Source organism: Adiantum capillus-veneris, chromosome 4 (genome assembly GCF_014529385.1).
Source record: "Adiantum capillus-veneris isolate H3 chromosome 4, ASM1452938v2, whole genome shotgun sequence".
Classification (NCBI taxonomy): domain Eukaryota; kingdom Viridiplantae; phylum Streptophyta; class Polypodiopsida; order Polypodiales; family Pteridaceae; genus Adiantum; species Adiantum capillus-veneris.
Genome location: NC_140934.1, coordinates 40,155,812 through 40,173,779, shown reverse-complemented (window position 1 = coordinate 40,173,779; position 17,968 = coordinate 40,155,812). Strand labels below are relative to the sequence as shown.

At 41.6% G+C, this 17,968-nt stretch overlaps 1 protein-coding gene across 1 annotated transcript; it reads left to right on the top strand.

Moving 5' to 3' along the window:
* The first annotated feature begins 249 nt into the window (after positions 1 to 249).
* On the top strand, positions 250 to 2,381 carry LOC147459015 (uncharacterized). The gene is made up of 2 exons (XM_086510401.1): positions 250 to 829; positions 1,077 to 2,381. The coding sequence occupies exons 1-2, from the start codon at positions 523 to 525 to the stop codon at positions 2,129 to 2,131; spliced, it is 1,362 nt and encodes a 453-aa protein (XP_086366527.1). The 5' UTR covers positions 250 to 522; the 3' UTR covers positions 2,132 to 2,381.
* The last annotated feature ends 15,587 nt before the right edge of the window (positions 2,382 to 17,968 follow it).

Genomic DNA, 17,968 nt, shown 5'->3' with positions numbered 1-17,968 from the left:
AACCGGGGGCAGAAACCAGCGGCTCGTCTAGTAGGTAGGTGTATCCTCTCTCTCTCTCTCTCTCTCTCTCTCTCTCTGTGACAGAGTCAGAGTGATGAGTCTTCGCGATTTCCTGCGTGGATCGTCGCCATAGCTTCCGTCATCTCTCCTCGTCACCCCTGTTCACTTTACATGCCACTTGCCCGACTTCGCCCGTACATCTACTAGTAGTCTAGTAGTCTACCTCTTTCGTTTATAGTGCGAGTGTGGAGCGCATCATCATCTTCACTCTCACAGCAACGCACACCAGCACGTTACCCTCTTTGCCTCCCGCCTGCATGCACACATACTTACGCAGACATACACACACACCCTCTTTTTGAGCTTATAGTCCGAGTGTGGAGCGCATCATCATCTTCACTCTCACAGCAACGCACACCAGCACAAACCCTCTTTGCCTTCCGGCTGCGCGCACACATACTGACGCAGATCCCGACTCACACATACACACACACACCCTCTTTTTGAGCTTCGCTTGCTAAAATGTGCCACGGTCCGCTTCTCCCCATTGCCCTCTCCGGGTTCGAGCCACCTGGTCCTGCAAACGCAGAGCTTGATTGGGGCAGGTTTTTCAAGTGTCTTCGGCCGAAGAATGGGTCGTTCTCAGAGAACGACCCTTGGGACGAACCCCTGTGTGGCAACAGCATGGACTCCACGCTACTTGAGGATGCTGTCTGCCCGAAGCAGAGCCCCCCTCTCCCTCCTGCATCTCCGTACATAATCTCCTCCGGACAGGCTACCCCTTGGGTCCAGGAAAAGCGGAAGGATCTCTCTAAAGGTGCTCTTCAAGGTAAATTTTACTAAGCTCTCGCTTGGCCCTTCTGTGCATCCGTGCATGGTCTGTGCATTGTAGGAAAACTGGCATGCATGCACCGTGAAATATCATCTGAATCACGTTGATGTGGTCAGCTGCCATAGGCTTTTCAGGAAGTCTGCATTTTTGTATGGCATATTTTATGCGCACGTATTTGACATAGCCTGTTGAAAGATGTGTGTGGTGCAAATTCTTATGTTTCTTCACTTCTTCTGGTATGCAGTACCAGTTGATAAATCCCAAAAGCCATCAAATGCCAGCGTCGCAATGGATTTTATGCCTGCTGAACCTGTCAAGGATCGGAAAAGAAAGCATGTATATCGTGGTATTCGTAGGCGTCCTTGGGGTAAATATGCTGCTGAAATCCGGGATCCTGGCAAGGGTATGCGCGTGTGGCTTGGCACCTTCGAAACCGCGGAGGAAGCAGCTCGGGCCTATGATAAAGCAGCCATAAGAATACGTGGGAAGAAGGCAAAGCTGAACTTTCCTTCAGAGTTGCCTAGGCTTGAAGAGCTCCAAAGAACAGACAAAAAAAGTGCTAAGGCCAGGAAGCAGGTGAGTACCAGTGTGGAGGGTGGGATGCCTTTGACAAAGGGTACGGGAGAGAGCCTCGTCTTTCAAGGAAGATGCAAGAAGATGAAGCCAGAGCCAGAGCCAGAGCCAGAGCCAGAGCGCATGCGACACCAAAAAGCTGTGCCAGATAAAGGCTTTTTCCAAGCAACAGACATAAAATCTACCGATTGCTCGACGGGTATTCTGAATGAAGATTCTTTGTGGGCTCTTCGGAGAGGTTCTCTCGAAGAGGCACCTAGAAAGCTACAACAAAAGGGTTCAGAGCATTTTAGTACTCTGCAAAGGCCCATCAATGAAGGGAGCCCCTTGGATTTGCAGATGAGCAATAGAAAGTGTATCGAAATAGAAAACTTAGCACAAGGTGGGCTTGTGCATCCACAGCAAGCTGGGTCTTTTCTAAAGAATGACATGGAGAGCTTTGGCCTTAAGCAGCTAAGCAGTCCGCCTTCAAGCATGGAGCCCAATGAATCCGCATCTCCCATATTAGTGTTCAACTTTCCAGATGAGTTCGAGACTCCGTCTTCTATGAATCTGTATTATGCTCCCCAAAGTGTTGGACAAGAGCCACCTCTGAGTATGTCTGCAGGGGCAGAGGTGAATGTGGATAGTACGGTTCAGCCTTGGGGGGAGGATCTTTTCATTATTGATGATTTGCTTGACAAGGCCTTCTGTGAAGCAGAAGCAACAATGCAACAATGGCTCTGATTCTAGCAAAAGGCAGCTGGATGGTCGCCTCTCAGATGCAGGGCACGTTTGAAGCCAAAGTTCACTTGAGATGAGGACAGGTTAGTAAACGCATTCAACGCTCGCATTCAACGCTCACATATGCCCATCTCTACGAACTTGCTCATCCCATTCTTTCATGGATGGGCATTACTTGCAAATGCAAGCATCATCATTGGCGATGAAAGCCAAATTTTGTCTATATTAGTGACAAGTGCTACAATTATGTTCTTTAAGTAATCTCATAAGGATTAAATTGAGACCATGCCAATGCAATTGTTAGCAACAAATTATAGTGGCGGGTTCCTTGGCGCACGTCTTAAAATGATGGAAAAGCACGTTCCTAGTGTACTTTTGATTTGATGATGTTATTGCTGGTGCAGAATACAGATTAACGAGAGCAAATACAGTCGCACTCTCTCTCCCCCTTGCAAGAAAAACAGATTTGTAAATGGAGAAAATCAGCATTTCAGGTAGTCACAAGAGAGAACTTTCGAGGCACCTCCTAGTAGAGGGGACAAATGCACACATCTCGAATGACCAAAATAGCGCACGGCTCACTAAATGTGGCTCTTGCCAAACTCTTGAGCAGAAGCTTGACCCTAAAGGAAAAGTGATGAGGTAGTGGATCCTTGCTAAAAGAAACAAAAACCATAGATAGCCTAAGCACGAGGGTGCTGCGGCCTCCATTTGACACATGCATGGATCGAGTGCATGCTGGTGAAGGGGGCTTGATGGACAGAGTGTTGGCCAGTGATGGACTGGGCACAGGTGCCTCTGTTTGCGAAAGACCAGGACAACGGAGGCATGGAGAGGGCCCGTTGACATTGGCATGACCACAGAAGGGCCCGGTGTCGGAGCAGGAGAGACCATGACATTGCTCGACCGACATCTGTAGACTGCTTGATACAGGCTAGTAGGCTGGCTTGCTAATTTCGACAGGAGTTGCCTCTCCAACATTTCTTGCTCCCACTTTTGCTGGAACTGCTGCAAACTGCCTTCCGCAGGGCATCGCCTGCTTCCACTTCCCCCCACTAGCAGATACCACCATTGTCATGACCAATGGCACAGAAGTAGAGGTAGTTACAGTAGCAGTAGAACCAGCCGAAACTGAAGTTGCGTCGGCAGTCTCGAGCTGACTGGACTCTTCTGGTCCCGAACTAAGCAGCATGGACGGCCTCACGACTATATGACCCCAGCGTGGGGACATGGCATATACGGTGAGAGCATGGAGCGCCGTAGATCTTGTCGGCACCGCAAAAAGTAATCTGGGCACAAATAGTAATCTCGGGTGTACCTGAGATTACTTTTTATACTCAAGATTACTTTTTGCAACGCCGACTCACATTTGGTATAAGAGTAATCTCGATCCTATACCATCACAAACAGTAATCTCGGGTACAAAAAGTAATCTCCTCGATAAGGCATGGGAGTCTCAAAGGTGAGGTCAAGGGTTCGAAGCCTGAGTGCGAAGTAATCTCAGGTACTTGAGATTACTTTGCCACGATCTACGGCTCTCCTCAATCCCAACGTAGATCCCACCCGCCTCAATGCCCGTGTCACTTAGTCCCTTGGGGTGGGGCCTTCAAAACTTGGCTGTCGAAAAAGGAGCCACAGGATCTATTGTTCCCACCACTTCGGCAAACCATTGCCTGGTCAAAACTTCAACCCACTTAACGCTACCTGACAATTTGGCAGTCACAATCATAGAGTGAGAAACACGCGAGATGAAGTATACTTTAGCTATCAACCAAACCCCCTCCAGTACCCTTCGGAGGCGTCCAATCAATGAACGTACACCCGTGCGTTCCAGCCAAACCTTCATGGCTTTTGTATCTGGTTGTTGAGCGGTGTGAGGGGCTGTGCCAACATCTCAATAGTGTGCGTGCAGAACTTGAAAGTAGTCGTAGAGAAATCAATAGCAGGCTAAATAGAGCTTGGCGATGAAAAAGAGTGAGCTGGAGCAGGTTTCGAGCATGAGAGAGGAGCAAAGAGCGAAAGTTAAGTAAAAGTGGAGCCCAAACAATCGCCTCAGTGATATAGTGACTCCCTTGCATGTCCCAGACCCAGACCCAGCACCATGCATAGGGTCTCGACTTCACACATGTCAGTTAATGAGCCACCGTCCCTTATCATGATGACCATACTCATTCCTCAAGTACCCCAAAAGAGTCTTAATGTCGCAACTTGAATCCATTAACCGAACTTGTAACCATAGTTCCATCCAACTTTCGCAAAAAGAACTCATTCAACCCTGCATTTCCATAATCCGGCAGGGTCTCGTTTCACCTCAATTTCAGCTTCCCTTTATGGTTTCCTTGACGTAAGTACAACATCCCCCTCTTTGAATATCTTAAACTGCATTCTTTTGTCCATCTATTTGTTTTCTTGACTGGCAACTCTCTTATTAGCATGAAACTAGTATATCTATGTTCTTCCAAGTGCAACAATTGATCTATTCGATAGAACACATAGTCCTTTGGTAATGACCTTTCAGACACTGCAATGCAATCCGCATGTTGGGCACCACAAACTCCAAGGGGAGAATTGCTTGTATTCCAAGTGCCAACTTCAAGGGAGTACAGCCCATAGCTACCTTAAATAACGTGTGATATGTCCAAAGTGTTGCAGAAAGCTTCACAACAATCATCCCGTTCAACAGAGCTCTACGAACTTTGTCAACATTTGCATGATCTCTTTATTGTTGCTCTTCGTCAGTCCATTTGCATAATAAGGTGCACTCTTTTTATGCATAATCCAAAAAGTTTGCAGCAACTCTCGAATAACTTTATTTAAAAAATGTGTGCCCCAATCACTCACCATTTCCACTGGCAAACCGAACCTGGGAAATACATCCTGACGGAGACACTCTGCAACTGACACTACATTATCTTCTTTCAATGCCTAAGCTTCAACCCATCCGGTACATTAATCCGATACAGGTCAAAATATATCTACACTTTAGTGTTTCGCTGATTTGTCTTATACAGTCAAGTTCTCATTTTTGGAAAGGTTCAAGTGGTAATAATGGATTGAGCGATATTTGTCCTTGTTAAGTTGTTGCTCTATTCTTTGACATATATCACATTGCACCGCAATATTTTATTGCATTTGCATGGACATTGGGCCACCAAAGCATGACTTGGAATACTTTCTTTTTTGTTAGTGTAGTGACAAATGGCCTCCAACAATGTCTTCATGAGCCTCCTCATGCATTGCTCGTTGTTCATGTTCTAGAACACACCGCAACAGAACTCCCCATAAATTTCTATAATACAACTGGCATAACAAGATTTCAAATCGATTACTTTTCAAAGCCACCCACTTTCTTTGATCCGTAGTTAAGTGGGCCGGCATAATGCCTTCTTGCAAAAGAACATCATCTCTTCATACCAGGTCCATGGAAGGGCCTTCACTTTGAACATTGTCTGTTGTTTTCAGTTCTGCTCCGAACAAGGATTTTATTAACGTCTTCACGTGAAGTGTGAAGTGGTAATAACTCGTCTTATTAATACTCCTTGGGAGTGTTAATAACATCAAATTCACAATGATTGGTTGGAATTGGGTCTTCCAATTGATCGGTCAAGCATCCCTCCTCGCCCGGCGGGCGAACATGCATGTCCGGTGGGCTCCGCTATATTCCCTTTCCGCCCTTCATTTTTGGAAGTAGCTATATAAACCTTGTCCCATCCTTCTAGTCGTCCATTTTGGCACATTCTGTAAAGCTTCCACCATATTTTTAGTTGAGGTTTACCTTGGTTGAGGTTTACTTATTGACTTTCGTTCATGTAGCTTTGAGTCTAATATTTTCTTAAATCCACGAACTGTTACTTCCCTTGGGTGTCTCCGCTTGGAAATAGGTTTGGGTAGGAACATCCTCGTTGAGGATTTAGGTGGTGCATGTGCTTGGGGCTCATTTCTATGGCTGGAATGGAGTGCTCCTCATCACTACACCTACATATTGTCATGTTATGTTTAGTTGTTTTTCTTGCGTGTCTATCCTCTTAGAAATAGGTCTAGGTAGGGAGGATCCCGAAGGATTTAGGTGGTGCTAGTGCCTAGGGCTCATTTCTATAGTTGGAATGGAGTGCTCTTTATCTCCTCACTACACCAACGTACTTGTCTCTTACATTTAGTTACCTCCCCTGGGTATCTATCCGCTTGGAATAGGTTTGGATAGGGAGCGTCCTTGTGAAGGGATTAGATGGTGCAATTGCCTATGACTCATTTCTATTGTTGGAATGGAGCGCCCCTTATCATTGCATTGGCATACTTGTTTGTTACGTTTAGTTATCTCCCCTGGGTGTGTATCCGTTTGGAAACAAGTTTGGATAGGGAGCATCTTCGTTAAGGGTTTATATGGTGCAAGTGCTTGGGGCATTCCTATGGTTGGAATGAAGTGCTCCTCATCACTACACCAGCGTTCTTTCTACCCATTTTTATTGCTGGAATAGAGTGCTCCTCATTACCACCGTTTTCACTTCTTGTTTTATCTTTTATATATATATATATATATATATATATATATATATATATATATATATATATATATATATATATATATATATATATAATTTTACTTTATTATACATTTGTTCAATTAAATATGATTTTTTAGAAACCTAATATTTTTGTGATTGTATGAATGGTCATGGACGCTAATAGGTTTGGATAGGGAGCGTCCATGTGAAGTGATTAGATAGTGCAATTGCCTATGACTCATTTCTATTGTTGGAATGGAGCGTCCCTTATCACTGCATTGGCATACTTGTTTGTTACGTTTAGTTATCTCCCTTGGGTGTGTATCCGTTTGGAAACAAGTTTGGATAGGGAGCATCCTTGTGAAGGGTTTATATGGTGCAAGTGCTTGGGGCTCATTCCTATGGTTGGAATGAAGTGCTCCTCATCACTACGCCACTGTTCTTTCTACCCATTTTTATTGCTGGAATAGAGTGCTCCTCACTACCACCGATTTCACTTCTTCTTGTTTTATCTTATATATATATAATTTTATTTTATTATACATTTGTTCAATTAAATATGGTTTTTTAGAAACCTAATATTTTTGTGATTGTATGAATGGTCATGGACGTTAATGCTTGTTCTCAAAACATCAATGCAGCTACTTCTAGTCGCCCATCGACTGGTGGTGAAGGATCAAACAATGGTAAAGCGAAGCGCAAGGCCGGTGGTAACGTGCCAAGGCTTGAGTGGCAATTTGCCGAGAATGTAAGATCATTTATAGATTGGTGCTACTAATTATGTGGCAAAGAAAAATCAGGAGGTGCACCTTGCATTAGGAAACACTTCCTTGGATCAAGGAATGGAACAACTAACATGTCAAATGGAGGCAGATGTAATGGCGTAGGTCATGAGAGTGCTACGAAACGTTTGAGAGAGTTATTAGAAGGTGTAGCTAATGCAAAGCGACCTAGAATATCGACTCCAGTCCGGTTGGCTTCAAAGCACCAAGGCAATTTTGCCTCAACACAAGGCGGACAAAATAGTGGTGCACCCTTCATACCAGCCAACACACACACACACACACACACACAAAGAGCTAGCACTCAAGATGGATTGCCCAAGTACCAGTTTGGAATGCATAGAATGAGGCAAATAAGTCTAGAGAAAAGCTTTCAACGAGGAGCTCCATAAGAGGCACAGTCTGCTCTTGCTTCTTCTCTTGCAAAAGCTATCTATTTTGTAGATGGTTCTATGTTGATGGTCACACGAGAGCCATGGAAGCATGCATGAAAGAAGATCGGTGAGTATGGTGCTAGATTTTCCCCTCCATCATATCATCAAATGCGCACAACTTTCTTGGATAAATGCTTTGTAGACACCCAAAAGGAAATTGATAGATTGATCTTGAAATCAATTGATCAAACAGGATGCACTATAGTCAGTGATAGATGGTCAAATGTACAACGTAGGTTTCTAATTAATGTGATGCTATTCAGTCCTTGAGGAGAGTGCTTTATTAAAGCAGTTGACAACTCGGGTGAGATAAAGTCAAGGAGCTATATAGCTGATATAATAACAAAGACAATTCATCAAGTTGGTTTCCCCAATGTAGTATATGTGATCATGGATAATGCCAAAAATTATAGAGTAGCTAGTCGTCTATTGGAGCACCGCTTTCCTAGATTGCACATGTTTGGTTGTAATCTTGTAGGATTGGTACAAAAATGACGACACCGATTGGTTCAGAATATGTATAGATAAAGCAAGGAAGGTGGTGAAGTTTATTTTGAAGAGACAACGTGTGGTAAACATGTATCGGTACGTATGTCCACAATTGAAGCTTCCATGTTCGGTATGTATATCCACAATTGAAGCCTCCATGTGAAACAAGATTTTGCACTAACTTCTACACTCTGGAAAGCCTTTTGCAAAACAAAAATGTTGTTTTGGAGACATTTGTTTGCACTGGCTTCTATGAGTGGGAAGCAGAGCAATCAGAAAGAGTAAAAATAAAGGCGCAGTCCTTGAACGTGCTTCTTGATAATAGACACTCATGGTCTGATGTTGGAGACACGTACTTGGTGATGAGGCTTGTGATGATACCCTTGCGTCAGTTTGATCTTAAGTTACCCAATATAGGGAAGGTTTATATGGGCCAGTATAATGTTTAGGAGAGTTTGAACTCTCCTTCAAAACCTGAAATTGTTTGATAAATCCCTGGAGAGCACCTTTTAATAAGGCCAAAAGAGATATCTTAAATAAGTATGTACATGCTCCATGGGTCAATGCACATAGTCCACTCCATAGTGTTTCTTTTATGCTTGATCCAGAATACTGGAACATGGATTGTGATGAATTAGATATGGAAGTGATTGAAGACTTATATGATGTGGTCAGTAATTCTACAACAATCCAGATGATCAAGCCCAGGCAGTTTCCGATTTGACAAAGTACAAATTAAAGGATGGCCTTTTTAATTCAGAGTTTCTGCAGAACCTTGCATCAGAATAGCCAGCATGGAGATGGTGGGTCATGAGCGATGCTTCACTGCCTACATTACGCTGATTGGCAGTTAGGGTTATTGCACAGTGTGCTGCTAATTGAACTTCTGAGCAAAATTGGAGTACCTATAGCTATGTACACTAGACTATTTGTAATCGGTTTCTCAGCAAATCGAGCCAAGAAATTGGTATACCTATATTGCAATCACACGCTTCTTAGCAATATTTAGTCAAAAAGGTATGAAGAAGATAGAACACAGTGGACTGTGGATATGAATGAAGATGACTAGGAACAAGGGGAAGAGGTGACAGTGGAAGAACTCAAATTTTGTGATCTAGGTGGATATACTTTGCTTGAATTGAACGGAAACCTTGAGGTGGATGATTTCCCTCCTACTCGACAAAAAAGGGTTTTGCGGAGTACTGATGTAAACATAGATAGCCTTGTAGGTTAACACTTTATTGGGGTACATAACAATTGAAAGTCGTGTAAACTCTTTTTTTGTGACTTGTGACTGTGGGCCAATGGAAACACCACAATTACTATTTTATTGTCTTTCAACACAATAGTCTGAGTATTTTCATTTATGATTAAAAAAGTTTGTTTGCTTGAATCAATTGGTGGCTTTATAAAGTTTTCTTTTTATGGTTGCTCCGATGTTTATAAATCAACATAAATTTATTTATTTTGAATCAATGGGCGACTTTATACACTTTACATTTATAACACTACTCTTGACACCAAGTAAGACTAAAAAACAAAACACATATCAATTTATCCACATTTGGTTGCAAGGCAAACTGCTTTAGTGTTCATTGTACCATGATTCAAAAAGTGACTGCAAGTTTTACAAGGCTTTAATGTTCATCGCAAAGGGGCATATACAATGATTAAAAAGTCAATAACATCCACTCCAAGTTAAGATGTTCGCAAAGATAAATTCAGGTTATCCAAAATAGAGTTGCTCTCCCTTGTAGTGGCCGCCAACAATAAGCATTGATAGTCTTTTCTCCATTTTGAACATGGAATACATAAGCTCGTCAATCAAAGCCTTGCAAATAAGACACTCTTTTTTATTTACCATGTTTTGCATGAGACATGGAAAATGGTACATGTGGCCGCAAACAATTCTATAGTGAGCAGTCCAACTGTGGAAAAAGTGTTCGCAAACCAGGCAAGGATCCACTACGTCTTCTAGGGGTAGCTGCAATGTGTTGGGATGCTCGATCATAGTCATGATGGATTGTTGTTGACAACATTCCTCCGTTTCAAGGAGTTCACGCCTATGGAGCTTGATGTCTCTGTGTAACTCTTTGATGTTGCTTGAGCACCTCCCCTTGTCGTTTGTGAGGAGGTACAAATCTGTGTTTGCAATTTCTCCACAGCGTCATGTGTTTTCATAGCGGCACCGGCCAATGCATATCTTAGCTCCTCTCGTGATATTGTGACTATCTCGCTTCGGATATCCATTGTGCTCTTATTGGGGGCCATGCTGCATTTTGAACATATTGGATGTATAGCATCTTTGCAAACCACAAGGAAAAATCCGTGTGGTTTAGTGTATTCCACGTGCAAGCAAGGTATATGTCCTAAGAGTGCATGCAAATGTCTAGTACAACATATTTGTCCAACGTCAATCTTCCCTTGCAGATGCAGAATTCAGACACAGTCGGTCACGCTTCCTTGACCATCTCTGTGGTGACGTCTGTGTTGATGTCTTTCCATTGCTTGCCATTTTTCAGTGCCCACTCACTGGTCCGCACGGCAACTCTCACTTGGTCATTTGGACCTATTGCATCTACAAGTACGCGTAAGTGATCGTATGCTTTTTTGGAATTCTCATGCTCGTCCATGCATGTCAGAAACACATTTACAATTTCTTTAAGTTTACGTCACAAAAACTCATTTACAACCCTTAATCCAGTAGTACAAATTGATTAAAGTTATCACAACATTCAACATTCACCATTAATCACTTTGCACCATGATTCCATCATTATAAAAAAGAGTTTACTTGTGAATCTATTGTCCAGAATTCAACAGAAACTATCACACCACAAACGATATTGAATCTCTTTACTTCATGAGTCCATCATTATTTAAAAAAACTTCATTAGCGGATCTAGTGGCTAGAAAGCAATATAAATGATCAAAACAAACCACATAGCGTATTGATCACTGAGCACCATGACTATACAAAAACTTCATTTGCTACTTTGGTTTAGAAATCATCATAAATCTTGCAACACATCACATATTGAATTGAAATACTTTGCACCACGATCCATAAGTAATGAGAGCAAGCATAGAAGTGGGAGAGATACAATTGAACACCATGGTCCATGACTATACAAAAAATTCAATTTGCTACTTTGGTCTATAAATAATCATAAATTTTGCAACACACCACATACTGAACTAAAATACTTCGCACCATGGTCCATAAGTAATGAGAGTTAGCATAGAAGTGGGAGAGATACAATTTAACTCCATGGTCCATGACTATACAAAAAATTCCATATACGTATGCGATCTTCACAAATCCAAGCAGATAATCCAAATAATACTGCAGTCTACAAAAGTGATCAGAATAAACTAGAATATAGGCATCATCTCACTAAGCGGACGCAAAAACACCTCCGAATTGAGCTCTAACATATCCAAATGCTCACTCATATTCTACAATGTCTTTCTTTGCCTGGGTGGTTGCTTTAAATAACTTTTGCGCATTATGTTCGCAATCATGCCGCAATCAGTTTGCTTTCGCTTTTTCCATTGCACATTGTAATTCTTTGAAAAATATTTGCACCAACCACATAGTTGCTCGATGTAGAAAGCAATTGCATAGGTGTCAGTGGATTTAGTATAGGGGCAAGCCAATTTTGGGTTGCAAAGCTTGGGTGTCCTCCAAGGACGTAGGGCATGCTCTGTGGAGTCCTTGATGTTAGTTTCTCACTTTTCAATGCCCACTCATAATGGCAATCCCCAATCAATGACTTCCACATGTGGCACACCCTCCTTGGTGAAATCAGTCATGATGTTCCATGGGTGCAAGTCACAGTGTATAATTCCTTTGTTGTGTGCATGTGCCATGGCCTTCACAAGGGCATCCATAAAAGAAGGAGCCCAATTGAGGATATGCTTGCACATCTCTAGCTCTTGCTTTGTGGGGGGACGTCTTGGGTCTTCCTTTTGAAACACCAGTATGCTACAAAATCTGCCTTTAGGTGGTGGAAAACAATCTAGCATGTCACTCGGATCCATTCCATTAAAGCTAGGAAAGATGACGGACCATGGCTCTTTGTGTGTGTGTTATGCACCTTATGATGCCCCTGTGGAACAATTGCACGCTCGCCTCTAGAGCAAAAGATTGGCGGCTCTTTGTTGCATCTTCTTTGAAGTCCTTGACCACATACTGTACTTTCGGTGGCAACCAAGTGACTCTTTTGATGATGCACTCAGACACAACTTCGTAAAATTTCTACCATGCCTGATAGCTTTGGGTGTGAGTAAACACTGATGGCACATTGAGACATAAACCGGGTGTGCAATAAATGCTCATGGTCTGTCCCAGCTTATGCATCAGACTTTTAATGGAGGCTGCAAAAAAAAGGATGGTTGTAACCTTGTGGCTGTGGAAATCTTGGGCATCAATATTGTGCGCTCTTTTTTATTTTGACCTCTCTGCACGCCATACAGTAGTCCAATGATGTAGCTTGGCTGGTGGATCCGCATCCGCTAGTGCATCAACACCCAAGTCTCTCAAACATTGTGTCATTTTTCCCAAAATACTCTCCATTAGCCTTTGCAATGTAAGCTGAGAAGTGTATCCGAAGTGCTTCAATTATGACATCAAAGAAGCACTCTGTGCGTCTGACTCTCCAACATAGGGGTGATCTCCTCCGTGGCTAGAGCACATATCTACGTGACCATGAGAGTTTTGATCTTTGTTTTTAAATCCTTCATTTCCATAGGATCCATGTATGCTACAATGATAGCATATTTCATGATTTTTAAATACAACATAACTTGCAATTTTATAGCAAATATAAACTTCATTCATTGAACCTAAAGACGACACTAGCTTAAAGAGTAGAGCATCATTCTATGGGAGTAATGACACCTCCATCCCAATAGTAGAGTTGATGCTGAGACCACCACTGAACTAGCCTAAAAATGCAGGGTATTATTGTTAGGGGACTGATCAAATGGGCGTCCACCTAGCCGGACACATATCTGGACACCACATTTGTACTCTATTAATTTTCCAAGCTAATGTAGTGATACTCTGTGTAAATCCTGATTCCAAAGTAGTAGTCGATTCCCTGAGTTGTAATGATATCATGATAATTGTAAAGGTCCGTGTGAGGCGGCCACTGGCCGTTTAGAATGCCCTAGGTATAAAGTTCAATAACTTTAATGTGAAAAGGAGGCTTATCTTGAGAAGATAAATAGCTATGTGGTACGTACGCTCAAGCTACAAAAATGCTCCAACTTGTAATCATCGCAACTAATGAATGGGTAATCAAATTTCAATTTTGAAACTTGCATTATGTTCCTCTCTCTTTGCTCTTTCATTCAAGTGTAAGCATTGTCAATTTTATTGCGGTTTACGACCACGAGTTAGTGAGCTTAATTGTTAGATTTGAGTTCTTAAATCACTATTTCTTGAGGTTTTGACCATAGGAGAGTGTTCCTAGACCATAGGGCCACCTTTCTAGTAATATGTTCTCTTGGAGTTTTCAAGACCTTTTTCATGATGGATTGTGATTTTGGTACCTTGTTGGATTGCAATCAGACTTGGTAGGACACTATCCCTAGGTGTCCTAGACCTCCTCCTAAAGTTTTGTTGCATTTCGAGTCCATTTGAGTGTCAAAATGGTGTGATAATGGTGTGATGACCTAGAGCAGTGAGAAAGGATATAGGTAGATTTTCCTGATCATTGAGTGATTGATTTGCTTGTCGAGTTGTTGTGTTAGCTTGTTAGGTTCATTTCTTGAGATTGAAAACCTCAAAGAGTCTTCGTGCCCCATCCGAGTCACTTCCCTGAGTATTGACATTATGTTAGTGTCAGATAGCTATGCTACAGACGTCCGTCACGGCAACCCGCTAACATTAGCACCGTTGTCGGCGGGGATCGATCCTTAGATGGTGAGTGACCTAGTGCATATTTAGAGCGTTCTTTTTTGAAGATTTGTCTCTCTATTACATTTACACCTTAGCAGTCAAAGAAGCTAGACACGGGGTTTAGTGTTTGGTAGATTCTAGAGGACGAGACTTGCTAGATCTATTCTCAAGAGGTAAAGAGGGTTGTGAGTGAGATAGCCAAAAGCATATTATTCTTTGATTTTCTCTATGCTTTCAAAGTGTTGTATCATTTTTTGTTTTGACTTTAATTTGTACCGTTTTGTTTGTTTTTATTCCATGTTTCATTTCAGTACTTAGGAGTAGGGTAAGTAGAAACCACCACCATCAAATTTGGGCTTAAAGATTAAGGAAAAAAAGGGTGAAAATCATATTTTGACCGAAAGCACACTCTTTGGAAGCAACCTAAAAAGTTTGGCCAGATTCTGTGGAGGAACATGGATCGTGATCCATGTACCATAGAGACCAATTTTGCAAAAAAAATGACCAATGAGATTGTGCATTAGTGGGACATTGCTCTTATCAAGTTTTCTTAAAAGAAAAACTCAAAAATCATATCAAAATTGGTTGATAGGGCAAAAACAACAAAACAAGCATTGTAGACACAAAATTTGGGGTTTTTAAAATTTTTGGGATCCAAATTCAAAAAGGGGTGAGATTTGGCTTCTAATAGAGAACCAGCATAACAAAAGTTTATGAAAAAAATGCTATCAAACATGGATTGCGATCCATGTACCTTATGACATTTGGGACTGATATTGACCAGTACATCCTAATGACTAGTGGAACAACTTTGCCAAAACGGACCATAGAAAAAAAATGAAAAGTTTGACCAAAACACCAAAATTCTGCTAGATAGCTAAAAACCGTAGGGCAGACATAAAAACTCACTTTTGACTTGGAGAAAGTTGTCCAAATTCAAAAAGAAGTGGTGGAATAGACTACTGACACTGCAGGTAATCATCAGGCCAAATTTGGAATTTATATGTGATGGAACATGGATCGCGATCCATGTACCTCATCAAAAATTTTGGGCTAAGATTTGAGGACTAGGTAGCTGAGACATAGACAAACACTTTTCCCAAAAGAAGCATTGTCAAAAAAGTTTAAAAAGTGGGTCAAAAGAGAAAAAAATAGCTTGAGGTAAAAACCCTAAAACAGAATTATGGATTGACTTTTACCAGACCTAAACGAGTCCAAATCACACAAAAATATAGCAGACATCAATGGACCAAGGGGAAGATGTATGCTAAGTTTCAGTGCAATTTGACACAAGGGTACATGGAACGCGATCCAAGTTCCTCTGTCACACAGATTGATACCAAACTTGTACCATAGCTAGAGCACATCATAAGGAGTCTAGTGGTCTTTCAAAACTGAATTTGGATATCAAAAACCATACCAAAATCCCATAACTGTTAAGCATTCTAACAAATTGCCAAAATTGACCTAACTTTACATCCAGAGGTCCATTTTCAAAAACATTGATACCATAGGACCTACTAATCATGCTGATTGTGACGGTACCAAGAAAGGACAGTTTGGCCTCCAAACATGGATCGTGATCCATGTACCCATAGTGCCAGCTTGACCTGAAATTTTCCAAATCAGTAGTGCATACATAAGGGAACATATCCCCAACTCCAATTTTGAAAAAAAAAATCATCAAATTTGGGTCAAAAGGGAGCAAAAGGAAGCAGTGCAGACCTTGTGTTGGCCATTTGACCTATCAAAACAAGTCCAAATCCAAAAAGATTTGAGGTTTAGATTGTGGACATAAAGCGCAACCAGTTGTCAAAAGATCAAGTCTAGATGTGGTTGGTTGTACAGTTGCCTCATTGGAATTTACATTCAAACTTCCATCATTGAAAAGAGGAAATAAACTGTCATAAATGTCTTGTGAGCTTACATTATTGTCTCTAGTACATGATAGCAAGGGCTGAACATAAGCTTCCACAAACACAACATCATGTGAAACCAAGATATGCTTTGTTTTTGGATGGTACAACCTGTAACCTTTGCTTTTAGCACTATAACCAACAAAAATGCACTTGACAGCCTTATCATCCAAATTTCTACATTGCGTTTGTGGCACCAAAGCATAAGCCAAACACCTAAAAACACGCATGTATTCAATAGATGGCTTTCTATCTTGCCATGATTCATTTAGAGTCATAGACTGCAAATCTTTTGTAGCACACTTGTTGAGTACATAATTGGCGCACATAATGGCCTCAAGACAAAACGAATGTGGCAAAGCTTGACTCTTGACCATACACCTTGCCATCTTCGTGAGCGACCTATTCTTTCTTTCAACAACACCAGCTTGTTGAGGCGTATACGGCATCGTACATTGGTGTTTTATCCCACAACTATCCAAAAATGCATTAAATTCATGAGACATATACTCCTCCCTCAATCAAAACGGAGGGTGCCCATAGTACATTTATAGACATTTTCAATCATAGCCAGAAACTACTTGAAGCACATAAACTCTTTGGACTTTGCCTTAAGCACATACACCGGTGCATGCCTATGGTAATGTAGCATGTGGCATTTGTACACAATATGGAGAAGAGCAAGGGCTTGAAGGAGATGCAATAGCTTCCAAAGAATATGCTACCATGGTTGGGGTTTGCTTTGAAATTTGTGTGGATGGGACAATCTCATCATCATTCCACTCAAGATTAAGATCTAGATTCTTTTTCCATTGTGAAACTCCTACAAGTGAAAGAAGAAGTGATTTATGATAAAATACACAAGCTTTGACAAAATACATAAGCCTTTAGTGTGAAAAGAATTTGTGTAAGAATGGAAGGGGAAGGACAAGCGGATGCAAAGTAGAAAATAGAGGGAGAGTGGAAAAGAAAGAAGTTGTTGGTTATGCCCTTGCCATGCGGTTTATGCTTTCTTTGTATTTCTTTTGCCTTCAATTTGACAGCAGAAGTTGGCATTTAACCGACGAACCGCAGTCAAGTAGCTAGATAATATGTCATCTTTGCGCAACATCAATATAGTTGTCACAACCACCCTCAATCAATTTAGTAAGCAACATTGTATACACACTAATGAACAACACCATACCCTTCAAACAAGTCCTTATTGCTAGAAGAGTACCATCGAGAACAAAAGGTAAGTGTGTCACCTGTGTACGAGCTTGTGAAGTGGCAGTGAAGCGGGATCATTGGGCACAAGAAGAAGGTGAACGAAGAGAGAGTTGGGTGTGTTGGAATTAGGGTTGCAGAGAAATGCACACAGCTTAGAGAAGATGAAGAAAGCTGAAGGCAAACAACTGAGAGTGTGTTACTTAGTGTGGAATGGAAAGATAGATAGCCCTAGAGTGATGGACGTTGCGGGGGATTTGTGTTCGAAAGGTGAGTCGGGAAGGCGCGGGGCCTCTGGCTGTGAGAGGTGTGTGGAAGACAGTTGCAGCAGACACAATGAATGTAGACAAAGCTTGAAATTAACAGTTTGAACAAGATCCTGAAGCTTGATTATCATTAACAGTATCGTTGCTTTAATTAAATGTTAATTGAGGAGTTTAAGCTCCATACATCTGTTTAACCTGTCTTAATTCAGATTATAATAGAGAAAACAACACTTCAACTATCTCGATGATGATAGTGTTGAGATCGATGATGATGATGTTGTTATGCTTTTCCCTTTACCTTAATTGGCCTGCCAAGTTTGCCAATATTCATCTCCTT